Genomic DNA, 27,138 nt, shown 5'->3' on the forward strand with positions numbered 1-27,138 from the left:
CTTCTTCCAGACCCTTCCAACTGCCTCATGATCCAGGTCTTTAGAGCTCAGTGGTATCTGCATGGGTCACTTAAGTGTGGGTCTTGAAGCTTACTGCTGCTTGGAGTATCTCCGCTGGAGGAGAAGGGTCATTTTTTTCTCCCTGACTTTGCACCATCCTGAAGAGACAGCCCCAGGCTGGGCAAGACATAAACTTGTCATCGCAAGGGAGAAATAGTCCACGTTAGTCCCCAGGTCCCAGGTGCCCCCCCTCCACTGATGTAGTTTGCTGAAAGAGCATCATTAGTTCATTGCAGGAAGAGGTGGCTGGCCTCTTGAAACTTCCCTAGGTTGATGTGTTTTCCTTCTTTTTGATGAAATATTTTCTTGGCTGTTCTTCTAAGTTACTCCAAATATTTCTTCTTCTTTCTCTGGTCATTGCATTAGCAGTGTGGAGTGTGGACTAAAATTTGTTTTCAATAATTCCCATAGCAACTGGCCCCTCTAGAATCTGTTTTTGGTATCGCTGATGTTTTATGTGGACTATTTTCTTTGTAACCCCAAACTGAAACCAAACCATAAACCTTTAGAATGGATTTAGCAGAATGACTGCAACTATTTTAAAAAGACATTTACATAGACATTTGAAAAAAGACTGGAACAGTATCTAAGTGTTAATGATTATCTTGTGATTAGAACTATATTATTTCATTTCTACTTTTCCTTCAATTGGCTAGTTTTCTGTTTAAAAACTTTATTTGGGCTGGAGAGTTGGCTTAGCCAAAAATGCACTTTCCTGCGAAGTCTAGGAGCCTATGTTTGACTCTCCAGGTCCCACATAAGCCAGACACACAAAGGTGATGCAAATGTGCAAGGTGGCACATGTGACTGGAGTTTGATTTCAGTGGCTGGAGGCCACTAATGTGTCAATTCTCTCTCTCTCTCTCTCTCTCTCTCTCTCGCTCGCTCGCTCGCTCGCTCTCAATTTGCTTTCGCTCTCTTGCATAATAAAAGGCCATTCTGGGCCCCGCCCCGCCCGGCGCCGGCCGGAGCTGGGGTTCCCTCGCGTCCTGCTCCTCGCTCCCTTCCTATCCCGCTCCCCAGGACAGTGACCGGGAGCGTAGGCTCCTTGGAGATGATGGCTTCTCAACCACCTTTCTCACTTTATCCAGGACTTCCCTATCCTGTGCCAGACGTGTCTTGGAGAAAATCCATACATCCGAATGACCAAAGAAAAGTATGGGAAAGAATGTAAAATCTGTGCCAGGCCATTCACAGTGTTTCGCTGGTGTCCTGGGGTCCGCATGCGCTTCAAGAAGACTGAAGTGTGCCAAACTTGCAGTAAATTGAAGAATGTTTGTCAAACCTGCCTGTTAGACCTAGAGTATGGCCTACCCATCCAGGTTCGTGATGCAGGATTGTCGTTTAAAGATGACATGCCAAAGTCAGATGTCAACAAAGAGTACTACACACAGAATATGGAGAGAGAAATTTCAAACTCTGATGGAACACGACCAGTTGGCATGTTGGGGAAAGCTACATCTACCAGTGACATGCTTCTCAAACTGGCACGGACCACACCCTACTACAAAAGGAATCGGCCCCACATTTGTTCTTTCTGGGTGAAAGGAGAATGTAAGAGAGGAGAAGAATGTCCATACAGACACGAGAAGCCTACAGATCCAGATGACCCCCTTGCTGATCAGAATATTAAAGACCGGTATTATGGAATCAATGACCCTGTAGCAGATAAGCTTCTAAAGCGGGCTTCAACCATGCCTCGTCTGGACCCACCAGAGGATAAGACTATCACTACACTCTATGTTGGTGGTCTGGGTGATACCATTACTGAGACAGATCTCAGAAATCACTTCTACCAGTTTGGAGAGATCCGCACCATCACTGTTGTACAGAGGCAACAGTGTGCCTTCATCCAGTTTGCCACGCGGCAGGCTGCGGAGGTGGCTGCTGAGAAGTCCTTTAATAAGCTGATCGTCAATGGCCGCAGACTCAATGTGAAATGGGGAAGATCCCAAGCAGCCAGAGGAAAAGAGAAAGAAAAGGATGGAACCACAGACTCTGGGATCAAGCTAGAACCTGTACCAGGACTGCCAGGAGCTCTTCCTCCTCCTCCTGCAGCAGAAGAAGAAGCCTCTGCCAATTACTTCAACCTGCCCCCAAGTGGTCCTCCAGCTGTAGTGAACATTGCCCTCCCTCCTCCCCCTGGGATCGCCCCACCCTCGCCTCCAGGCTTTGGGCCACATATGTTCCACCCAATGGGACCACCCCCTCCTTTCATGAGAGCTCCAGGACCAATCCACTATCCTTCCCAGGACCCTCAGAGGATGGGAGCTCATGCCGGAAAACACAGCAGCCCCTAGCATAGCATCACCACTCAGGTTCTGTGGAAGAAAGGGCGCTCTAAAATCCCAGTAAATGAATCTTGGAATAGACGTATTTTTCCTTCCTTTGTAGTTTCCATGGTAGCTGAATGTGTTCAGACATTGGCAGTCAGAGGATGACAGCCATGCTTCCCAACATCTATTCAAAGGATGAGTGGACCTCAAATAAGCTGCCTTGAACACCTCTGGTTACTGCTATAATATTACTAAGAAAACCTAATGTCTGTTCCCCTTGAACCTTGTGTGGGAAACAAGCAGATGGGTGAATTCACATTTCTGAAGGAGTTATCATCCCAATGTGTTCATTTTGTATTTGTATTTGGGGAGTAGGAGGCAAAAATTGACCTGTGGTTTTAAAACAAAACAGCTTTTGGCCTTTATTATGTCTATTTGGTATTTTTTTTTTATCATCTAAAAACAATTAGTACTAATCATTGTAGTCACATAAGTGTGATTTAACTTCTTTGAAGTTACATCCTCAAAGATAAGCAGAAACCAACACCCAGCACAGCCCAGACATTCTACTTATTTATTTTTACTTTTTTTTTTTTTTTTTTTGCTTTTGTTACTAAATGGATCTGATGAATTTTACTTCTGTATACCATCAGGAAAAGGCAAAAGTAAAAAATTACTTTTTATTCCTATCAGAGGGAATCTGGTTTTATGGAGCTGTGTATCATTGATGAAACCTCGTGTCTGAGATGAAATTGTTTTAAAGTCTAAGAAACATGTGCTTCCACAAACTGAAAGGAATGGCCCTGGAGTGTTTGATTGGAAGACTTGCAGCTCACGGCTGGAACTCCAATCTTCAGCATTCACCCCATGTGTCTTCAGCTCTTGCTGTAGTTCCTGCTTCTGTTCAGGAAACTCTGGTTTGGATATAATTGAATTGTAGATGGTAAGGGAAATTTAATGTATTTTTTTGTTTTTAAATAATTAAAACGGGTCAATTTTACAAATCTTAAAAAAAAAAAGGCCATTCTGTTGGGCTTGCCTCAGGGTCTCTTGCTGTTGTAAACAAATGTCCATCTGGCTTTACGTGGGGGCTGGGGAATTGAACTCAGGCTAGCAGCTTTTACAAGCAAGCACCTTTAACTGTTGAGCCATCTCTCCAGCCCCTAGTATTACTTTAAACAAATTAATAAGCATTTTGGGGCAACTTTTAGTCTCCAGAAAACTGAGCAGATAGTGCAGAGGTCGCCATAAGCCCCATCCTTTCTCTCCACATCTTCCTTTATTATTAATACCTTACATTAGTGTGATGCATTTGTTACCATTGATGAACCAATGCTGACGACACATTATTGTTAACTGAAGTCTATAGTTTCGGGTTCATTCTTAGTGTTGCTCATCCTGTGTTTTGAGATGGTAGGACATCATCTATCCATTAATACAGTATTAAATGGAATCGTTTAACTGCCCTAAAAACTCTTCTGTGCCAGGCTGGAGAGATGGCTTAGCAGTTAAGGCGCTTGCTTGTGAAGGCAAAGGACCCAGGTTCGATTCCCCAGTACCCACATAAGCCAGATGACAAAGAGGTGTTTGTTTGCAGTGGCTGAAAGCCCTGGCAGGCCCATTCTCTCTATCTGTCTCTTTTTACCTCTCTCTCTCTCTCTCTCAAATAAATAATAAAATAAAATATTAAAAAATAACTCCTTTGTTCTATTCTAGGCATCCCTCCCCCAAACTCCAGGCAACCACTACCCTTTTTATTGTCTCCAGAATGTCATTTAGTAGGAATCGGAGTAGGTAGCCTACCATCTTGTATGAGACGGGGTCTCTCTTGCTGTTTGCCGCCACTGTGCCCTGTGACCCGCAGGCTTCAGGATTCTCCCGATTCTGCCTTCCCTTGCCTTAGACCCTGGAATTAGTGCTTGCCACTGTGTCAGCTTCCGGTGGGTTCTGGAGATCCAGACTCCAGTCATCCGGCTTGTGCAATAAGGCCTCTTATTGAGGCATCTCCTCGATCCTCTATTAATGTTATATTTTTAAATCAGGGGAAAAATTAAATACGCTTAAGTCAAACTTTATTTCTTTGCCTTTATTTCTTTTGGATTTCTACCACAGGCTAACTTGGAACTCACTGTGTAGCCCTAGGCTGGTCTCCAACTCTTGGCAATCCTCCTACCTAGGTCTCCTGAGTGCTGGGACTAAGGGCATGTGCCATCACACCTGGCTGTCTTGGCCTTTGTTTAAATATAAAAGGCTAAAACTATCCAAACACTCCTTAAATATAAAATATGGAAGAACAAATGAAACTTTCTTTTTTGCTCCATTTCCCACTCCACCCACTTCTTCCCGGAGAGAGATTAGTTACATGTGTTAGCGATCTGTTGTCAAACAAATTTCTGGAACAGTTGCTGGTTGTGGATCCAGGTGTCTCCTGAGGCCAGGGGCAGTGGTTGCAGGCTTCCTCAGGGCTGGTGACCTTGCTACTGTCGTGCTTGGTGGTTGGTGGTGGAAAGCTTCATTGCCTCTGCATGTCCATCCCAGAGCTGCTTGGGTGTCCTCCACAGAAGGATCAATTGACTTCCCAGAACACTTTGAGAAAGGCAAAAGTTCTCTTTTAATTTTTATTTGTGTGTGTGTACACTGGGTCCTTCTCCCACTGCAAATGAATGCCAGACACTTGAGTCACTTGTGCATCCGGCCTATGTGGATGGCTTTGGAATTGAACCTGGGCTGGAAGGCTTTGCAGGCAAGCACCTCTAAGCTCTGAACTGTCTTCCTAGGTCCCAAAGCTCTCATTTTATTTTATTTCTATTTATTTGACAGAGAAAGAGGGAGAGAGAGGGAGAATGGACACACCAGGGCCTCCAGCCAATGTAAACAAACTCCAGACATGTGTGCCCCCTTGTGCATCTGGCTAACGTGGGTCCTGGGGAGTCAAACCTGAGATATGTTCCTTCTATTCCCAGTTTCTGTAGAACTTTTACCATGAAGGGATGTTGGATTTTGTCAGATGCCTTTTCTGCATCTATTGAGATGATCATGTGATTTTTGTCCCTCAGTCCATTTATATAGGTGTTATATTTGTATATGTTGAACTGTCTCTGCATCTCTGGGATAAAGCCTACTTGGTCAGGGTGAATAATTTTTCTGATATATTCTTGTATTCTGTTTGCTAATATTTTGTTAAGAATTTTTGCATCTATGTGCATGAGGGAGATTGATCTGTAATATTCTTTCTTTGTTCTGTCTTTGTCTGGTTTTGGTATCAGGGTTGATGCTGGCTTTATAGAAGGAGTTTGGTAGAATCCTTCCTTTTCTATTTTATGGAAAAATTTGAGAAGCATTGGTGTTAGTTCTTCCATGAAGGTCTGGTACAATTCACCAGTTGTTGGGCCCTGAAAGGCCCAGGCATGAAGCCTAGTGGAACTTCCTGAGGCTAGCTAAAGTTTGGTGACCTGTCTCTGGCCAGCTAGGACTCAGCAAGACGCCTAATGGCTTCTTGCCTGCCACCTCCGCATGGGAGTTGGAATTATCATTTCAATAGTCACAGTTTACTATTGGCCCTTACCACTTCCCCCCACCCCCCACCCCCGTCCTAAAATCCCCGCCTTCGTCCCCAACATTATATAGGCAAATGTTTACAACAATAAAGCGAGTTCCTGTGAGTTCCTGCTTCCACCAGACTCCCGACTCAGTGTGGTTTTTCTCCGGTGACTAGGAGAGATTCTGGGTCATCTGATGTCCACCCTCTTCCTCAACCCCTTGGGAGGAACCAGCAGCCTGGTCCTTCCTCAGCGCTACCTGCCCGCCAGCGGAGCCCGGCAACCAGTGAATCCATCTGGGCCTAGACTTTTTTTAGTTGGGAGACTTTTTATTTTTATTTTTATTTTTTCTCAATTTTTAAAAACATTTTCCATGATTATAACAAATATCCCATGGTAATACCCTCCATTCCCCCTTTTTCCCCTTTGAAACTCCACTCTCCATCATATCCCCTCCCCATCTCAATAAGTCTCTCTTTTATTTTGATGTCATGATCTTTTCCTCCTCTTATGGTGGTCTTGTGTAGGTAGTGTCAGGCACTGTGAGGTCATGGATATCCAGGCCATTTTATGTCTGTAGGGAGCATGTTGTAAGGAGTCCTACCCTTCCTTTGGCTCTTACATTCTTTCCACCACCTCTTCCACATTAGACCCTGAGCCTTAGAAGGTGTGATCGAGATGTTACTCGGTACTCCAGTCACTTCTTTCCAGCACCATGATACCTTCTGAGTCGTCCCAAGGTCACTGCCATCTGAAAAGAGAAGATTCTCTACCCAAAGTGACAGTAGTGTTAATATAAGGGTATGAATATTAAGAGAAGTGCTTACTGGGCAGTTTGATAAACATAGTATATACATTTAGCCAGACACCAGCAGATGTTATACTCCTAGGGCTCATGACTACCCCTGTTTTAAGTTTTCAGTATCAGGGATGTATTCCCTCCCTTGGAGTAGGCCTTCAGTCCAATTGGAGGGCAGTTGGTTTTCATCATGACAGACGTGCCATGATTGCACCCGTTGGCTCATTTGGCCTGGCTGGCCAATTATAAGGCTTGCAGTGTCCACTGTTGAGTATCTTCACTGGTGGTATCTCTTTCTCCCATTGAACTGCATGTAGAATGGCTTCTTCCAGCTTTCTGTCAGCTGGTCTACATGGAGGAGGTTCTCAGCTCAGTTCCAGCAGGATTTCTCAGTGGCCTTGCAGCTCAAGTATGTAGAGTCTTCAGTAATAAGGTCTTACCATCTATTTCTGGTGGGAAACCAAGGGCCTTGGCAATGGCCTATAATGTTTTGGGTGGGAGACTTTTTATAACTGCTTGGATCTCCATACTTGTAATAGGTCTATTTAATTGGTTTATCTCATCTTTTTTTAAATTTATTTTTATTTACTTATTTATTTTAGAGAGAGAGAGAGAAGGAGGAGAGAGAAAGAGACAGATAGAAAATGGCATTCAGGGCCTCCAGCCACTGCAAATGAACCCCAGATGCATGAGCCCCTTGTGCATCTGGCTTATGTGGGTCCTGGGGAGTTGAACCAGAGTCCTTTGGCTTTTCAGGCAAATAGCTTAAATGGCTAAGACATCTCTCCAGCCTGGTTTATCTCATCTTGATTTAGTTTTGGTAGGTTACATGAATCAAGGAAATCATCCATTTCTTTCAGATTTTCGTACTTAGAGGCATATATATTCTTAAAGTTTGTCCTTATGATTTTTTGAATTTCTTTGGTATCTGTTGTAATGGTGCCTTTTTCATCTCTAATTTTATTAATTTATGTCTCTTCTCTCTATCTTCTGGTCAGATTTGCTAAGGGCTTATCAATCTTGTTTATCCTTTCAAAGAACCAACTCTTTGCTTCATTGATTCTTCATATATATATGAATACTCACTAATGTTGGCTTGAACTCTTTCCTGTCAGATATTGGGATAGCAACCCCTGCTTGTTTCTAGGCCCATTTGCTTGAGATACCGTTTTCCCTCCTTTCACTCTAAGACAGTGTCTTTTACTGAGAAATTAGTTTCCTGGATGCAATGAATGGCAGAATCCTGCCTTGTAATCCAATCTGCAAGCCTGTGTCTTTTGGTTGGTGCATTGAGGCCATTGATATTAAGAGTTATTATTGAAAGGTATGTATTTATTCTCGCCATTCTTCTTGTTTTGTAGTGCTTCCTGTTTTCCTTTACTCACTTGTTTTAAGTGTTGAGTATGTTTTTCTTTTTTCCTATTTCTTCATGTGTGTGTTTTGCTTTCTCTTCAGCATGAAGGATTCCTTTAAGTATTTTCTGTAGAGCTGGTTTAGTTGTCATAAATTCCTTTAGTCTGTTTTTGTTGTGCAATGTCCTTATTCCTCCATCAATTTAGATAGATAGCTTTGCAGGATAAAGTAATCTTGGTTGACAGTTGTTATCTTTCAGAACTTGGAATACATCATTCTAAGCCCTTCTGGCTTTCAAAGTTTGTGTTGAGTAATCTGCTGTTATTATGATGGACTTGCCTTTGTAGGTGACTTGCTTTTTTTCTCTAACTCCTTTCAATATATTTTCTTTGGTTTATGTGTTTGGTAGTTTAGTTATAATATGATAAGGGGAGGTTCTTTCCAGGTTTTGTCTGGTTGGTGTTCTAAAGGCTTCCTGTATCTGCATTGGCATCTCTTTCCCAGTTTGGGGAAAATTTTATTCTATGATTTTTTTGGAAATGGCTACTAAGCCTGTGGATTGAAATTCTTCTCCTTCTACTATACCCTGAATTCTTTTTTTTTTAAATTAATTAATTAATTAATTAATTTATTTGAGAGCGACAGACACAGAGAGAAAGACAGATAGAGGGAGAGAGAGAGAATGGGTGCGCCAGGGCTTCCAGCCTTTGCAAACGAACTCCAGACGCGTGCGCCCCCTTGTGCATCTGGCTAACATGGGACCTGGGGAACCGAGCCTCGAACCGGGGTCCTTAGGCTTCACAGGCAAGCGCTTAACCGCTAAGCCATCTCTCCAGCCCTATACCCTGAATTCTTATGTTTGACCTTTTCATAGTGTCCTGGATATCTTGAAATCCCCATTCATACCTTCCTATTAGTTTGTCTTTCTATTTGTTGGACTGTATTAGATCTGCCACCTGGTTTAGGTATTCTTTTCTGTCCTTCATCCATTCTACTGGCCAGACCTTCCACAGAGTTTTTTTATTTGACTGACTGTGCTTTTCAGAGCTAGAATTCCTGCCTGGTTTTATTCAGTATTTCTATTTCTTTACTCATGTCTTGTAATGACCTCCTTTTTTCATTAAGCTGGTTTCCTGTGTTCTCTTAGAATTCCTTCAGTAATTTGTTTTCTTCTTTGATTTTTTTTATTTTTTAAATTTTATTAGCATTTTCCATGATTATAAAAAAAATATCCCATGGTAATTCCCTCTCCCCCCCCCCCCAACACTTTCCCCTTTGAAATTCCATTCCCCATCACAATCATTGTACTTACATATATACAATATCAACCTATTAAGTACCTTCCTCTCTTCCTTTCTCTTCCCTTTATGTCTCCTTTTTAACTTACTGGCCTCTGCTACTAAGTATTTTCATTCTCACACAGAAGCCCAGTCATCTGTAGCTAGGATCCACATATGAGACAGAACATGTGGCGCTTGGCTTTCTGGGCCTTTCTTTGATTTCTTTGATTATAGATAAAGTCATTGTTTTGAAATCTTTGTCAGGCATTTCATCTAAAACAATCTCATTGGGGGCCATTTCTTATGGATTTATAATTTTTTGTGGGATTGTATTGTCTTGATTCTTTGTGTTTCTTGTATTATAATGTTGTGATTTTTGCATCCTGAGTTGATTTGATGCTGGGGTTTTCTAATAATCTGTGGTGCTTTAAGATTTGGAAAACCAACTTTATGGACCTTCAGAATAGGAGTTTAAGGTGCCAAGTGTAGCTCTTGGACTCCCATCCAACCACAGAAGTCATCCTAGCTGTTGAGTTTGCCTGCTATTCAAGTATTCTAGTGGGCTGAGTAGAGCATTTTACTGGCAATTTCTAAAATTGAACTGAGCAAAATACACAATCAATAAAAGCCAGCACAGGGTATGCAAGTGCGGGGATTGAAAATTATAAATCTACAAACCCTAAGGGTGTGTGTTGCTCTTCACTGTTAATCTTGTGAGCTGGGAGGTTGAGATTTCTGTTTTGAAATGAGTTCCAGGTCAGCCTGGGTCTGATTCAGACTCTGCTCCCAATATTGACAGAAGAAAAAGACAAAGGCCCTAAGAGGCTGAAAGCATTAAAGGCAACAAGAGTCAACCCCCAAATACAGCTTAATTGAGAATGCTAAGTCCAACCAAGAATATGTAACCCATAACCTGCCCTGACCTAGAAAGAGCGATTAGCACTTCCAGTGCAGGCCTATGTACCTGCTTTTTTTGTCACCGGGCCTTGTTACTTTTTAGGGTGGCTTCCAATCTCACCAATGCTGAGTGCCCACCTTGATCCCTCCGCATTGTGCTGTGGATCTGGTGTTATGATCAGCTGTGGATCTGGTGTTCTGATCAGCTGTGCTGGATGCCCTGCCGCTGGGGGCTGAGTGCCTTCTCCTCGGGTGGCATTTCTGTCGGTTGGGGGATGGGAGAGTGCAGGAAGCCTGGAATTGTACCGGAACTGCTCAGCTGGTGGTCCAGCCTGTGTCCAGCTGTCTCCCCTTCAGGCTTCTTGACTTTGCAAGGAGGCTGATGAAGTTGGAAAATCCCCTTGTTTGGTCTCTGCTCCTGCTGCTGGGTGCCAAGCGGGTGCGTGGATCCTTGCGGTCCCCAGACTCCTGTCTGCAAGCTCCCGGGTGGGATTCGGGCCAATTGCCTCCTTTCTGATAGATCTTAGTGTCTCCTGCTTCTCCACTGTGGTAGACAAAAACCTATACACTTTTCCTTTTCAGGCGAAGAGTGCGTTTTGCTGTGGTTTTGCTCAAATCCCTCCCTAAGCTGGATTAGTGTGACTCCTATGCCTCCATCTTACCCAGAAGTTCTCTTTATTCATTTTACTTTTTTTTATTTTCGAGGTAGGGTCTCACTCTGGCCCAGGCTGACCTGGAATTCACTATGGAGTCTCAGGGCGGCCTCAAACGCAGGTAATCCTCTTACCTTTGCCTCCCAAGTGCTAAAGTTAAAGGTGTGCGCCACCATGCCCGGCTTGTTTTACATTAAAAAATATATATTTATTTATTTCCAATGGGGGGAGAAAGTAAGGAGATGGAAGAGAGAATAGGCATGCCAGGGCTTCTAGCCACTGCAAACAAATGCCAGATGCAGGAAATGGCATATTCATCTGGATTTATATGGGTACTGGGCAATCAAACATGAGTTCTTAGGCTTTGCAGGTAAGCATGTGCCACTTTGTGCATCTGGCTTTATATGGGTACTGGAGAATCAAACCCAGGTCGTTAGGCTTTGCAGGCAAGTGCTTTAGCTGCTGAGCCATCTCTCCATCCCCTAAAATACATTTTTACTTATTTATTTGAGACAGAGAGAGAGAGTATGGGCATATCAGGGCCTCCTGCTGCTGCAGACAAATTCCACATGCATGTGCCACTGTGTGTCTGGTTTATATGGGTACTGGGGAATTGAACCTGGACCATCAGGCTTTACAAATCAAGTACCCTTAACTGCTGAGCCATCTTTCAGCCCCAGTTCTACATTTCTTTGCTATTTTCTCCTCACTCCATCTAAAACATATGTTGGAGACCTTTCAGACTTAGTTCATTTAGGGTTCAGTCACTCTTTCAATGTCTGCATAGCATTCCTTATTATGAATTTAAAATACTGGGCTGGAGAGATGGCTTAGCGGTTAAGTGCTTGCCTGTGAAGCCTAAGGATCCCAGTTCGAGGCTCGATTCTCCAGGACCCACGTTAGCCAGATGCACAAGGGGGCGCACGCGTCTGGAGTTCGTTTGCAGTGGCCGGAGGCCTTGGCGCACCCATTCTCTCTCTATCTGCCCCTTTCTCTCTCTCTGTTGCTTTCAAATAAATAAAAATAAACAAAAATATTGAATTTAAAATACTTTGTGTTTAAGTTGGCATATGCATCTGGAGTTCACTTGTAGTGGCTGGAGGCCCTGGCGGGTCCATTCTCTCTATCTGCCTCTCTCGCAAAATAAGTAAGTAAGTAAATAAATAAATTTTTTAAATTGAAAAAAAAATACTATGTGTTTAAACACCAATTATTATTGGATTTTAGATTTCTCTAGGTTTTGATCATAACAAATGTGACTGATGTGAATATCCTGTTCAAATGTTGGGGCCTATTTTTATAGTAGTAAAAAGAGTTCATAGGACAAAGGTCAAGAGCACTTTAAGTTTTGCTTGGCTCTGCCAAGTTGCTTTCCAATAAGGTGGTTCCATTCTGAACCCACAGCAACAGTAGAAAAGAGTTATTGATTCCCTAGATGTTGGAAATACTAGATTGGCTTAATCGTTTAAGTTTCTGCCACATGATAGGTTAAATTTCTCAACTTGATTTTTATTAATCACCACTGAGAATGATGCTATCATATTTTTATTACCACTTTTATTTTATTTCGTTTTTTGGAATAATCTACAATATTTCCTTGTTTTTTTTTTCTTCCATTGGGTTACTTATTCCTTGATGATTTATAAAGCCCTTCTAGCCAGGCATGGTGGCACACACCTTTAATCCCAGTACTTGGGAGGCCGAGGCAGGAGAATTATTGTGAGTTTGAGGCCAGCCTGAGACTATCGAGTGAGTTCCAGGTCAGCCTGGGCTAGAGTGAGACCCTACCTCAAAAAACAAACAAAAAAAAATGGGGGCTGGAGGGATGGCTTAGCAGTTATGGCATTTGCCTACAATGCCAAAGGACCCAGATATGATTCCCCAGGACCCACATTAGCCAGTTGCACAAGGGGACACACGAGTCTGGAGTTCATTTGCAGTGGCTGGAGTCCCTGGCATGCCCATTCTCTCTCACACACTCTCTCTCCCTCTTTCTCTGTCAAATCAATCAATCAATCAATCAATAATAAAATATTTTTTAAAAAAGGTTTTATACTTTTGCAATTAATTCAACATAAAACAAATATTTGTTTAGCTTTTATTAATGATAGACATTTATTAAATATGGTGAAGATTTTTCCTAACATATAATTTTTTTTCAAAATTAATGTTATGTACAATGAAAGTAATATGCATGTATATCAAGCTTTGAGCCAAAACCATATGCTCTGATTGCTTGTTTCTTTATATTTTCTATTTTATCCTGAAATTAAATATTCCATGTATTAAGTCCATAAGGCTGCTTTAACCAATGGTGAGGTTAAAACAACAAATCAAAGTTCTGATTTCTGGAGCTGGGCATTGGCTTTTCCTGTGGGGCAAACCGAGCCTGGCAACTGTGGCCCTGCTGATCAACCCCCCGCCCCCAGCTGCTGGAACTGCTGCTGCTAAAGCTGCCTCTGCTGGGTCTGTTGCCGCTGCTGCTGAACCTGCTGCTGCTGGGTCCACCGCCGCTGCTGCCACTGAGGCTGCTGCTGCTGGGTCTGCCACTGCGGCCGCTCCTGGATCTGCTGCTGCTGTTACCGGTGCCGGAGCCGCTGAAGTTGCTGCCGAACTCTGCTCCTGCTTGGGTCCAGCTGTCGGCTCAAGTTGGCGTGGCCGGGTCCCGGGCCGCTGCTGTGTTCGCCAGAGCTGGGTTCAGGCGGTGGGGGAGGGGAGGGAGCCGCGGCTGCTCTGGTTGTCTCGCTGCTCCACGTGTGCTTCTACCTCGCGGTCTGCTCCTCCCTCCGCTGCTCGCTGCCGCTCTCCCCTCACGTGTCCCGAGTTGCGGAGAGCGCGGTGTGAGGGGAAAATCCCGCACCTGGCTTGTCCTGCGGCTCGAGCCGAGCCTGGCGGCTTTCTGGTGCGCTGCGGCCGTGGCAGTTGGCCGAGCTGCCGGAGCCGCTTTTGCCGCCTGTGCAGGCTCTGGATGCTCCGGATCTCTTCTACTTCTCCGCTGCCGCTTCAATTTCCTATACACCTCACTTTTTAGTAGAAGTGTATATTTTGCTGAGGTTTTTTGGTCTTTTTCCCCTCTAGGCTGCTTTGGCGTGGTACCTACGCCGCCATCTTAACCGGAAGTCCAAATCAAAGTTTTGAAGGCTGGAAGTCTAAAACCACAGGTATCACAAGGCCACTCTGGTCTGAAAGTCCCTAGAGTAGAATTCTTCCTTGACACCTTCACCTTCTGGGTGTCCCAGGTCACTCCAGCTTCTGTCTTGCTGTTGATATAGCCGTCTCCTCTGTCTCTCTGGTGTGTGTGCAGTGTCCTTACAGGATTGCTTGTCACTGGAAATACAGCTGACAAGGAGCCAGACTGATTTCTCCTGGATATGTAAATACATCTGCAAAGACTCATTACAAATGAGGTCACATTCACCAGTCCTTTACTTTTAAAAATTGGTAATTTGGTGGGGGGGTTTCAAGGTAGGGTCTCACTCTAGCCCAAGCTGGCCTGGAATTCATTATGTAGTCTCAGGGTGGCCTTGAACTTATAGGGATCCTCCTATCTTTGCCTCCTGAGTGCTGAGATTAAAAGCATGTGCCACCCTGGCATAATTTGTATGCATGTATGTATGTATGTATGCATGAATGTATATTGTAGTCAGATTTGCATTGCTGGTAGAAATAACCCAACCAAGAGCAGCTTGTGGGAAAAAGAGATTTATTTTGGCTTACTGGCTTAAGGGGAAGCTCCACAATGGCAGGGGAAAACGACAGCATGAGCAGAGGGTAGACATCACCTCCTGGCCCACATAAGGTAGACAACAGGAACAGGAGAGTATGCCAAACACTGGCATGGGGAAACTGGCTGTAACACTCATAAGCCCGCCCCCAACAATACACTCCCTCCAGGAGACGTTAATTCCTAAATCTCCATCGGCTGGGAATCTAGCATTCAAAACACTTAAGTTTATGGGGGATACCTGAATCAAACCATCATTACATATATATTTTGAGAGAGAGAGAATGGGCATGCCAGGGCCTCCAATTACTGCAAATGAACTCTAGACACATGAGCTACCTCATGTATCTGGCTTGTCTGGGTCCTGGGGAATTGAACCTGGGTCCTTGGCTTTGTAGGCAAGCACTTTAACTACTAAGCCATCTCTCCAGCCCCCATATTTGGTAAATTAAAAAAAAATACTCATTTATTTATTTGAGGTAAAGAGAAAGAGGCAGAGATAGAGAATAAACGAAGAGCTATGGTCTCTTGTCACTATAAAAAAAAAACTTCACACACATAAGTCACTTTGTGCATCTGGCTTTATGTGGGAAGAGGGAAATTGAACCCAAGCCATTAGGCTTTTCAAGCAAGCGCCTAACTGCTGAGCCATCTCTTCAGCCCTCACAGGTTCTTGAATTCCAGTGAGGACATATCTTTTGAGAATCACCATTCAATCCATTATACTCCTGTTTTTCTTTTTTTCTGATCTCTTTATTTTCCAATGTTTTATTCTTATTTTTAAAATGTTCCAAAAAGTTTAAAACCATGTTTCATAGTGTTTTCAAATACTGATCAGTGCTCCCCTTAGGGCCCCCTCTGCAATGTCCTTGTTGGAGATGGTCTCTTCACCTCTGGGCCTGGATTCCAGCTGGCATGGTGATCCTCCCACCCCTAACGCTGCTCCTAAGGGCGGATCCCTACTGTTTGGATCTCAAATTATCCTTTTCTGCCTATGACCGAAAATGCCACTTTCCAGGCTGAAGACATGGCTCAGTGGTTAAGGCATTGCCTACGAAGCCTAAGGACCTGGGTTTGATTCCCCACAACCCATGTAAGCCACATACAGATGGTGGCACAGGCATCTGGAGTGGCTAGTGGCCCATTCTCTTTCTCTAATAACTAAATAAAAATAAATTATTTTTTTAAAAAAGAAAATGCCACTTTCCTACTTCACCCGTGATAGGCAATGGATCTATAATTATGTGTTGAAAATACTTTTCCTGTAGAATTTTGAAGCCAATGTTTGTGTGTGTGTTTGTTTTATTTTTACTTCAACTTCCAGCATTCCATGGCACCAGGCATTTGATGTGATTCTGGTTCCCATTCTTGGTAAAGGCTTCTTTTCAAGATGTTTAAAGTCTTCTCTTTATCTGTGATCCTCTGAAGTCCCATTAATGAAATATTTATCATCGGCCTGAGCACTTTCAATATGGGGTTTCCAGTTATTTTTGAAGCTAGATTTCTGTTTATTTGAGAGAGAGATACAGAGAATGAGTATGAGACCCTGGGCCTCCTGCCGCTGCAATTTATGCATCTAGAAGAATGTGGGTACTGGGGAACAGAACCTCGGCTGGCAGGCTTTACAAGCAAGTGCCTGTACTCAGGTAGCAGTCTCTCTAGCCCTCAATTACTATTATTTTTTGTATTCTCTTCCCGTTTGCTTTCTTTGTTTTTGTGTTTGCCTGTTTGTGACAGGGTCTTGCAATTTATTAAGGCTAAGCTGGCAGTGAACTCTCCCCTCCTGCTTTAGCCTCCTGAGTGTTGGAATTGTAGATATGCATGACCATACCCAACTTCTCTGGTTTATTATTTTCTCTTCCCATTAAGTTTTGATTATAGCAGTCCCTCTTGACCACAGTTTTATTTTTTTGTAGTTTTAATTACTCACCGCAAATATTAAACAGAAAAATTTCAGAAGTAACTCATAGGTTTTTATCAAAATTTCATCAAGAGTTCATATAATTCAACAATTGTTATATATGTATCTTTTAGTATTTATTTGCAAGAAGAGAGAGAGAAGGGAGACATAGAGAGAGAGAGAATGGGCACTCCAGGGTCTCCAGCCACTGGAAACAAACTCCAGACGCATGTGCCCCTTGTGCATCTGGCTTATGTGGGTCCTGGGGAATCGAACCTGGGTCCTTTGGCTTCACAGGCAAATGCCTTAACCACTAAGCCATCGCTCCATCCTGACAATTGTTATATTTTATTCTTCTTCTTATTATTCATTTCTTTTTTATTAAACTTTTTTTGTATCTTTTTACTTATTTGAGAGCAACAGAGAGAAAGAGGCAGATAGAGATAAAGGACATGCCAGGGCCTCTAGCCACTGCAAACTGAACTCCAGATGTGTGCGCCCCCTTGTGCATCTGACTAATGTGGGTCCTGGAGAATCAAGCCTCGAACCGGGGTCCTCAGGCTTCACAGGCAAGCGCTTAACCGCTAAGCCATTTCTCCAGCCCTATTATTCATTTCTTATTGTGTCTAATTTATAAATTAAACTTTATGAAAAGAAGGTATAGAACAGGCCTGGTGTGGTGGAGTATGCCCTTAATCCCAGGAAGCTGAAGTAGGAGGATTGCAGATGAGTTCAAGGTTAACCTGAGACTACATAGTGATTTCCAGGTCAGCCAAAGAAACAAACAAAAAGGTAATAAATCTTTATAATAGAATGGTATTTGGCAACAAAATAGAATGCAATGCTAATAATATGTATGGACCTTGAGAACATGTCAAATAAAAGCAGCCAGTCATAAATGGTCAAAAGAAAGGATAAATAAAGAACTAAAAACAAGAAGGTATAGTAGCACCTGTAGTTTCAGGTATCAATTTGGACCTTAAAACAATCCCTGAGGGACAAGGAGGAACTACTACAGGTACATGGTGGAATTCTTGGCTTGAACTTATTTATTAATTTATTTGAGAGAGAGAAAGAGGAAGAGGCAGATACAGAATAGGTGCACTAGGGCTTCTAGCCACTGCAAATACACTCCAGAAGCATGGACCACCCTGTGCATATGGCTTTAAGTGGGTCCTGGAGAGGGGGTCAAACCTGGGTGCTTTGGCTTTGCAGGCAAGCACTTAATCACTAAGCTATATCTCTAGCCCATCTTTTATTATTATTTTTTTAATTTTTATTTTTTTTTGTTTTTTAAATTTTTATTTATTTATTTAAGAGCAGCAGACAGAGAGAGAAAGAGAGAGAGAGAAAGAGAGAATGGGCATGCTTTGGGCCTTTTCACCCCCATTAATCTATTCTTCTACTTACATATATATAGTATCATCCTCTTAAGTCCCCCTCCCTTTTTTTCCATTCCCTTACTAGCTTACTGGCCTCTGCTACTGAGTTTTATTCCAACTCACAAAGACGTCCAATCATTTGTGAGATATGAGAGAAAACATGTAAACTCCAGATGGATATGCCACCTTGTGCATCTTACATGGGTCCTGGGGAATTGAGTCTCGAGCCAAGGTCCTTAGGCTTCACAGGCTAGTGCTTAACCACTAAGCCATCTCTCCAGCCCCAACTTTTATTATTTTTTAAGTCTTCTGTCTTGTTGATTTCATCTCTTTTCCTTTTTCATGAGAGGTTTCTTCAGCTATACTTTCAACTTTTCTCCTGAAATACTGCTTTTGCCTAGCCTAAACTTCCAAGAAAGCTTTGTTCTTTCTAAGCTTTACACTTGTGCTGTTTTTGTTTCATGAATGCACTGGGCAAGCACTGTTCCTCTGAGCTATCTCTTCAGCTCTGTTCATGAATGCACTGGGCAAGCACTGTTCCTCTGAGCTCTGTCTTCAGCTCTGTCCATGAATGCACTGGGCAAGCACTGTGCCTCTGAGCTATGTCTTCAGCTCTGTCCATGAATGCACTGGGCAAGCTCTGTGCCTCTGAGCTATGTCTTCAGCTCTGTCCATGAATGCACTGGGCAAGCACTGTGCCTCTGAGCTATGTCTTCAGCTCTGTCCATGAATGCACTGGGCAAGCACTGTGCCTCTGAGCTATGTCTTCAGCTCTGTCCATGAATGCACTGGGCAAGCACTGTGCCTCTGAGCTATGTCTTCAGCTCTGTCCATGAATGCACTGGGCAAGCACTGTGCCTCTGAGCTATGTCTTCAGCTCTGTCCATGAATGCACTGGGCAAGCACTGCGCCTCTGAGCTATGTCTTCAGCTCTGTTCATGAATGCACTGGGCAAGCACTGTGCCTCTGAGCTATGCCTTCAGCTCTGTCCATGAATGCCCTGGACAAGCACTGTTCCTTTGAGCTATGTCTTCAGCTCTGTTCATGAATGCACTGGGAAAGCACTGTGCCTCTGAGCTATGTCTTCAGCTCTGTCCATGAGTGCACTGGGCAAGCACTGTGCCTCTGAGCTATGTCTTCAGCTCTGTCCATGAGTGCACTGGGCAAGCACTGTGCCTCTGAGCTATGCCTTCAGCTCTGTCCATGAATGCCCTGGACAAGCACTGTTCCTTTGAGCTATGTCTTCAGCTCTGTTCATGAGTGCACTGGGAAAGCACTGTTCCTCTGAGCTATGTCTTCAGCTCTGTTCATGAGTGCACTGGGAAAGCACTGTGCCTCTGAGCTATGTCTTCAGCTCTGTCCATGAATGCACTGGGCAAGCACTGTGCCTCTGAGCTATGTCTTCAGCTCTGTCCATGAATGCACTGGGCAAGCACTGTGCCTCTGAGCTATGTCTTCAGCTCTGTTAATGAATGCATTGGGCAAGCACTGTGCCTCTGAGCTATGTCTTCAGCTCTGTTCATGAGTGCACTGGACAAGCACTGTGCCTCTGAGCTATGTCTTCAGCTCTGTTCATGAATGCACTGGGCAAGCACTGTATACCTGAGTGGTGTTCTCAGCTCCGTTCATGGATGTGCTGCATGAGCACTCTACATCTGAGCTACATCCTTGGTCCTATTTCTTACAAATAACACCTTCTCTGATTCTGTTAGGCTATAAAGTATTTTTTTCTTTGAAATATTTTTTTTCTTTTTCTATATTTTACTTTATTTATTCCTTCCTTTTTTAGTGGATTGACTTTTAAAAATTTATTATTATTTTAAAAAATATTTTATTTTATTTATTTGCCAGAGAAAGAGAGAGAGAGAGAATGAGTGGGCGTGCCAGGGCCTCCAGCCACTGCAAACAAACTTCAGATGCGTGCGTTCCCTTGTGCATCTGGCTAACGTGGGTCTTGGGGAATCAAAGCTGGGTCCTTAGGTTTTGCAGGCAAATGCCTTAATCGCCAAGTCATCCCTCCAGCCCCTATTTTTTTTTTTTTTATTAACAACTTTCATGTTTGTTATGCCCTCCCTCCCCTCACTTTCCCTTTTGAAATTCCATTTTCCATTGTATCCCCTCCCCTTCTCAATCAGCCTCTCTTTTCTTTTGATGTCATGATCTTTTCCTCCTATTATGATGGTCTTGTGTAGGAAGTGTCAGGCACTGTGAGGTCATGGATATCCAGGCCATTTTGTGTCTGGGGGGAGCATGCTGTAAGGAGTCCTACCCTTCCTTTGGATCTTACATTCTTTCTGCCACCTCTTCCACAATGGACCCTGAGAATTGGAAGGTGTGATAGAGATATTGCACTTATGAGCACTCCTCTGTCACTTCCTCCCAGCACCATGATGCCTTCTGAGTCATCCCAAAGTCAGTGCCATCTGAAGAGAAGGTTCTCTACCAATATTTTTTTTCTTTTTGAGTTAGATTTTCACTCCATCCCACGCTGACCTGGAATGTACTATATAGCCTCAAGGTGGCCTAGGAATAACAGCCATCCTCCTACCTCTGCCTCCCAATTGCTGGGATTAAATAAGTGAGCACTATGTCCAGCTTGAAATGTTCTTTTTCAAAGACTTTTTTGTTGTTGTTAATTTTTATTTATTTGTTTATTTGAGAGAGACCGTGAAAAGAGAGAGAATGGGAGCACCAGGACCTCCAGCCACTGCAAATGAACTCCATATACTGTGCCACCTTGTGCATCTGGCTTACATGGGTCCTGGGGAATTGAGCCTCGAACTGGGGTCCTTAGGCTTCATAGGCAAGTGCTTTAACCACAAAGCAATCTCTCCATCCCTGGAATGTTCTTTTCTAAAAAGTTATATTGGGCTGAAGAGATGGTTTAGTGATTAAAGCACTTGCCTATGAAACCTAAGGACCCAGGTTTGCTTCACCAGTGCCCGTGTAAGCAGATGCACAAGGTAGCACATATGTCTGAACTATGTCTGCAGTGGCTACAGTCCCTGGCATGCCCATTCTCTCTTTCTCTCTCTCCTTCTTTTTCTGTCTCTCTCAAATAATTAATTACTTCAATTAAATAAATTATCTTTCTTTGAGAGCAGAGATAAGAGATTGAGAGGCCAGGGCTTCTTGCCTCTACAAATGAACTCCAGACACATGTGCCACTTTGTGCACTTGGCTTTTTGTGGGTACTGAGGAATTGAACTCAGGTCATTAGGCTTTGCCAGTAAGCACCTTCACCACTAAGCCATATCTCCATCCTCCTCTTGAGTGTTTTTTTAATTTTTTTTTTTTTTTCAGATACAGGTCTTTCACATCCTTAGCTAGTGTTATTCCAAGGCATTTGATTTTTTTGTGTGTGTGGCTATTGAAGATAGGATAGCCTTGCTCATTGCTTTCTCTGTATGTTTCTCTTTTGCATATAGGAAGGATACCAATTTTGTGTGTTAATTTTGCATCCTTCTACTTTGCTGAAGCAATTTATATAGAAGTTTTATGGTAGAGTCTTTTGGGCCACTGTGTATAGGAACTGTCATCTGCAAAAAGGCTAGTTTAACTTCTTCCTTTCCAATTTGTATCCTTTTATATCTTTCTCCTGCCTTATTGCTTGGGCTATGACTTCTAGAACTATGTTGAAGAGCAGTGGTGAGAATGGGTAGCCCTGCCTTGTTCCCAATCTCATGGGAACTCCTTGAGTCTTTCCCCATTAAGTATGAGTTGGGCTTTAGGTGCTTTGTATATAGCATTTATTATATTGAGATAAAAATCCCTCTTTGCCTAGTCTCTCCAACATTGGATCATGAAGAGATGTTGTATTTTGTTGAAGGCCTTCTTTGCATCTATTGAAATGATCCTGTGGTTCTAATATTTACTTATGTGGTATATTATGTTAATTGATTTTTATATGTTAAACCATCCTTGCACGCCTGAGTTGAAGTCTGCTTGATCAAGGTGAATAATGCTTTTTAAAAAATATTTTATTTATTTTTTTAAAATTTCTTTTGTTATTTTTGTTTATTTATTTGAGAGAGACAGAAAGGGATAGAAAGAGGCAGATAGAGAGAGGGAGAGAGAATGGGTGCGCCAAGGCCTCCAGCCACTGCAAATGAACTCCAGATGCATGTGCCCCCTTGTGCATCTGGCTAACATGAGTCCTGGGGAATCAAACCTTGAACCGGGGTCCTTAGGATTCACAGGCAAGCGCTTAACCACTAAGCCATCTCTCCAGCCCTTATTTATTTATTTAACAGAGAAAAGAATGGGTATGCCAGGGCCTCCAGCCACTGTAAATAAATTCCAGACTCATGCATCACCTTATGCAGCTGCCTTACATGGGTATTGGGGAGTTGAACCAGGTCCTTAGGCTTCACAGGCTAGTACCTTTACCACTAAATTATTTCTCCAGCCTGGATAATGCTTTTGATGTTTTGTTGAATTTGGTGTGTGAAGATTTTTTCAGGATTTTTGCATCTAAGTTAATCCGGGATATAGGTCTATAGTTTTCTTATTGTACCTCTGTTTGGTTTTGTTATTAGTGTGATGTTAGCTTTATAGAAAGAGTTGGGGAGAATTCTCTGTTATCTGATTATGTGAAATAGCTTGATAAAAAGTGGTCTCAGTTCTTCGATGAAGGTTTGGTAGGATTCAACTGAGAATCCATCAGGTACTGTTCCTTTTGGGTGGGAGGTTGATTATATTTTCAATCTTGATGGATGTAACAGATTTGTTTAGAAGATTTATCTGCTCTGGATTTAGTTCTGGTAAGTGGTGTCTAGGAATTCAGTCATTTTTTCCAGAGTATCAGATTTTGGAAATATGTCCTGATTATTCTTCTAATTTCATTGATATCTATTGTGACCTCTCCCTTTTTATTTCTAATTTTATAAATTTGAGACTTCTTTTCATTTGATCAAATTGGCTAGGGGTTTATCAATTTCGCTATTTTTTCAAAGAACCAGATCTTTGTTATGTCAATTTCCTTAATTGTTTTCTTAGTTTCCAATTCATTACGTTCTGCTTTGATCTTAATTTTTTCTTTCCATCTGGAACTTTTGGTTGGATTTTTCTTTTTTCATTGTCTTTAGGTGGATGGTTAGCTTATTAAATTTGAGATCTCTTTGTCTTTGTTATGGATGTATTTAGTGCTATGGATTTTCCCCTTAGGATTGACTTCATTGTGTCCCCTGAGTTTTGGTATGTTGTGTTTTCACTATCATTCAGGTCAAGGAATTTTATCATTTCCTTTTGACTTTGTCTATAACTCATTAATTGTTTTATAGCATGTTGTTCAGTCTCAAAGAACTGGTATAATTTCTGTTGTTTCTCTTATTGTTAGTTTCTATCTTTATTGCATTGTGGTCTGATATGATGTAGGAAGTTATATCAGTTTTCCTGAATTATGGAGACATGCTTTATGCCCTGATATATGATCTACTTTGGAGAATGTTCCATGAGCTGCAGAGAAGAATGTGTATTCTGTAGAATTGGGGTGAAATGTTCTGTAGATGTCCATTAAGTCTAATTGATCTATGGTGGTGTTAAGATCTATTATTTTACATCACTTCTCGGCCTTTTGGCTAAGATCAAGTGTGAAGATCTATTATTTCCCTATTGATTTTCTGCTTGGATGATGTATCTAATGATGATAGTGGGTTATTGAAGCCTCCTACTCTGATGGTATTGGAATTTATTTCTGATTTGTTGTCAAGTAGGTTTTGCTTTATAAAATGTGGTGAACGTTTATTTGGTACATACAGATTTATGATTGTGATATCCTTTGGTTGGATCATTTCCTTAATGAGTAAAAAGTGCCCTTATTTGTCCTTTTTAACTAACTTTGGTTTAAAGTCTATTTTGTTAAATACTAATATGGCCATTTCTGCTTGTTTCTTATTCCCATTTGCTTTACATCCTTTCACCCTGAGGAGGGGTCTGTCTTTAGTTGTGAGGTGGATGGGTTTCTTACAGGCAGTAGATGGAAGAGTCTGTTTTTCTGATTCACTCTCTTAACTTGTGTATTTTCTTTTTTTTAAAAAATTTTTATTTATTTATTTGAGAGCGACAGACACAGAGAGAAAGTCAGATAGGGGGAGAGAGAGAGAATGGGCGCGCCAAGGCTTCCAGCCTCTGCAAACGAACTCCAGACGCGTGCGCCCCCTTGTGCATCTGGCTAACGTGGGACCTGGGGAACCGAGCCTCAAACCGGGGTCCTTAGGCTTCACAGGCAAGCACTTAACCACTAAGCCATCTCTCCAGCCCACTTGTGTATTTTCATTGGTGAGTTAATATTTATAAATTTTTTTGTTTATTTTTATTTATTTATTTGAGAGCGACAGACACAGAGAGAAAGACAGATAGAGGGAGAGAGAGAGAATGGGCGCGCCAGGGCTTCCAGCCTCTGCAAACGAACTCCAGACGCGTGCGCCCCCTTGTGCATCTGGCTAACGTGGGACCTGGGGATCCGAGCCTAGAACTGGGGTCCTTAGGCTTCACAGGCAAGTGCTTAACCGCTAAGCCATCTTTCCAGCCCGTGAGTTAATATTTAGAGTAATAACTGTGAGGTTTAATTTAATCCTTGCCATGCTGGAGGGTTTATGGGGTTTGGTGCTTTTTAGGTTTTCATGCCTGCTCTAGTTTTTGGTTATAGTGTTTGTCTTCTTATGGGCTCTTGAGGGTAGTTTGTTTGACTGTTTTTTAGAGGGAAACTTTCACTGGGTATAGTACTTTGGGTTGATAGCCATAGTTTTTAGGCTTTGAAGTCTTCCATTCTAAGCCCTTCTGGCTTTAATGGTCTCCACTAAAAAATCTGGGATAACTCTGATGAGATTGCCTTTGTTTGTTGTAATGAGTTGTTTCTCTTTTTTTTTTTTAAATTATTTATTTATTTATTTGAGAGCGACAGACACAGAGAGAAATACAGATAGAGGGAGAGGGAGAGAATGGGGCGCCAGGGCTTCCAGCCTCTGCAAACGAACTCCAGACGCGTGCGCCCCCTTGTGCATCTGGCTAACGTGGGACCTGGGGAACTGAGCCTCGAACCGAGGTCCTTAGGCTTCACAGGCAAGCGCTTAACCGCTAAGCCATCTCTCCAGCCCAGTTGTTTCTCTTTTGCTGCTTTTAGTACTCTGTCTTCATTGTTAAGAAGAGTTTTTCTTTAATTATATCTGTTTGGTATTCTGTGACCTTCTGGTATCTGGATGGGCCTCTCTTTTGCAAGACTGAAACATTTTTCTTCAATACTTTTGTTTAATATGTTCTCTGTGCTTTTGGCTTGGTTTTCTTCCTCTTCTGGTATACCCATGATCTGGATGTTTGGTCATTTTATGGTAAAACACAATTCCTTCATATTCTCTTCGTATGATTTTTCTTTGAACTTATCAAAGGCTTTGGACTCCTGATTAATTTCTTCTGTCTTGTCTTCCAGATCTGAGGTTCTGTCCTTCAAAAAATTGACTCTATTACTGAGGACTTCTACAGAGGCTTTTAAAAACTCTATTTGATTTTTGTTTTCTTCTGTGTTATTCTGAATTGTGTCTGTCTCTTTGTTGAATGCCATTTTCAGGTTGAGGTTTGCTTTTCTTAATACTTAATAGAATTTGTTCTTATATTTAATCATGAATTCATTAAGCATAATCAGCTGGTTATTGAGGTCCACTTTGTTGACTCACCTTCAATTCATTTATCTCCCTTTTGGGAGCTCTCTGGATTTGCTCAATTAGGTTAAACCTAGTGATGAAGTCCGTGTGCATTTCATTTTTGTGGTTGTTGGTTTTTTGATGATTTGCTTCTAGTTCAAGTAATTTGCTTGGTCCGGGTCACCTAGCTTATTGTGCTTTCATTTTAGGATTCAATTCCTTTTTTTTCCTCAATTTTTATTAACATCTTCTATGATTATAAAAAATATCCTATGGCAATGCCCTCCCTCCCCCCACTTTCCCCTTTGAAATTCCATTCTCCATCATATCTCCTCCCCATCTCAATCAGTCTTTTTTATTTTGATGTCATCATCTTTTCCTCCTCTTATGATGGTCTTGTGTAGGTAGTGTCAGGCACTATGAGGTCATGGATATCCAGGCTATTTTATGTCTGGAGGGAGTTGAACATGGGTCCTTAGACATTGCAGGCAAGCACCTTAACCACTAAGCAATCTCTCCAGCCCTAATCTCTCTTTTATTTTATGTCATCCTCTTTTCTTCTTATTATGAAGATCTTGTCTAGGTAGTACTAGGCACTGTGAGGTCATGTTGTTTCTGGAAGAGTGCATTGTAAGCAGTCCTACCCTTCCTCTGGCTCTTACATTCTTCCCACCACCTCTTCCACAATGGACCCTGAGCCTTGGAAGGTGTGATAGAGATGTCTCAGTGCTGAACATTCCTCTATCATTTCTTCTCAGCACTGTGGTAACATTTGAGTCATCCCAGTGGTCACTACTACCTGAAAAGAGAAACTTCTCTAACCAAAAGTGAAAGTAGCATTAATATATGGGCTTAAACATTAAGAAAAGAAATAGATTCTACCCTTGGAGACTTCAGAAGGAATGCAGCTCTGCTAGTGTGTTGATTTTAGGCTTCTAACTATAATAATCAGAAGGGACTCCATTTGTATTGTTTTAAAACCTTAAGTTTGTGACCATTCAGAAGCAATTAGTATAGACGTGTGGTACCTGAAAACAAGATGCTGAAAAGGTGGAAGTGACTTTGGACTTGGAATGCTGGAGGAATTTTGAGGACTGTGACAGGACAAGCCTAGATTTCCTTAGACAGGCTGTTGGTATAAATACAGGTGTTAATAACTGCCTGTGATAGCTAGGATGAAGTGAGGAGAATGTTTGAAAAGCTTATATCATCCTAAGGAATTCCTGTATTACCATAAATTAGAGACTGGTACAAAAAAAGGCATTCAAAGTGAAAAAAAAAAAAAAAACAAATAAGAAAAGTGCTTACAGGTCGGTTTGGTGAGCATAATATATACATTTAGTCAGACACCAGCAGGCATTCCTCCCCTAGGGCTCATGACCTCCCTCACCAGAGCCTTTGAGTAATCTTTCAGTACCAGACATGTATGTCCTCCTATGGAGCAGGCCTTCAGTCCAATTAGAGAGCCATTAGTTTCCCCCATAACAGACATGCCACTATCATACCACTAGCACATTTGGCCTGACTGGCCAGTCTGAAGGTTTGCAGTGTCCACTGCTATTTACACCACTGATGACTTCTCTCCCCCATAGGGCTGCATGCTGGGTAGATTTTCCAGCTTTCTGTCAGGTAGACCAC

At 42.3% G+C, this 27,138-nt stretch overlaps 2 protein-coding genes across 2 annotated transcripts in view; both read left to right on the forward strand.

The window, feature by feature from the left end:
- Slc12a8 (solute carrier family 12 member 8) overlaps nt 1-27,138 on the forward strand; it is a 173,530-nt gene that overhangs the window by 26,672 nt on the left and 119,720 nt on the right.
- Nucleotides 1,059-3,336, forward strand: LOC123460153 (pre-mRNA-splicing factor RBM22-like). Its single transcript, XM_045147866.1, has one exon. It carries the CDS (start codon nt 1,203-1,205, stop codon nt 2,358-2,360), a length of 1,158 nt encoding a protein of 385 aa, XP_045003801.1. The 5' UTR covers nt 1,059-1,202; the 3' UTR covers nt 2,361-3,336.

This window comes from Jaculus jaculus, chromosome 4, assembly GCF_020740685.1.
Source record: "Jaculus jaculus isolate mJacJac1 chromosome 4, mJacJac1.mat.Y.cur, whole genome shotgun sequence".
Taxonomy (NCBI): Eukaryota; Metazoa; Chordata; class Mammalia; order Rodentia; family Dipodidae; genus Jaculus; species Jaculus jaculus.

Bases quoted from the DNA above. Each gene is read 5' to 3' on its own strand.
- LOC123460153 (XM_045147866.1), top strand. From the start codon at position 1,203: ATGACCAAAGAAAAGTATGGGAAAGAATGTAAAATCTGTGCCAGGCCA.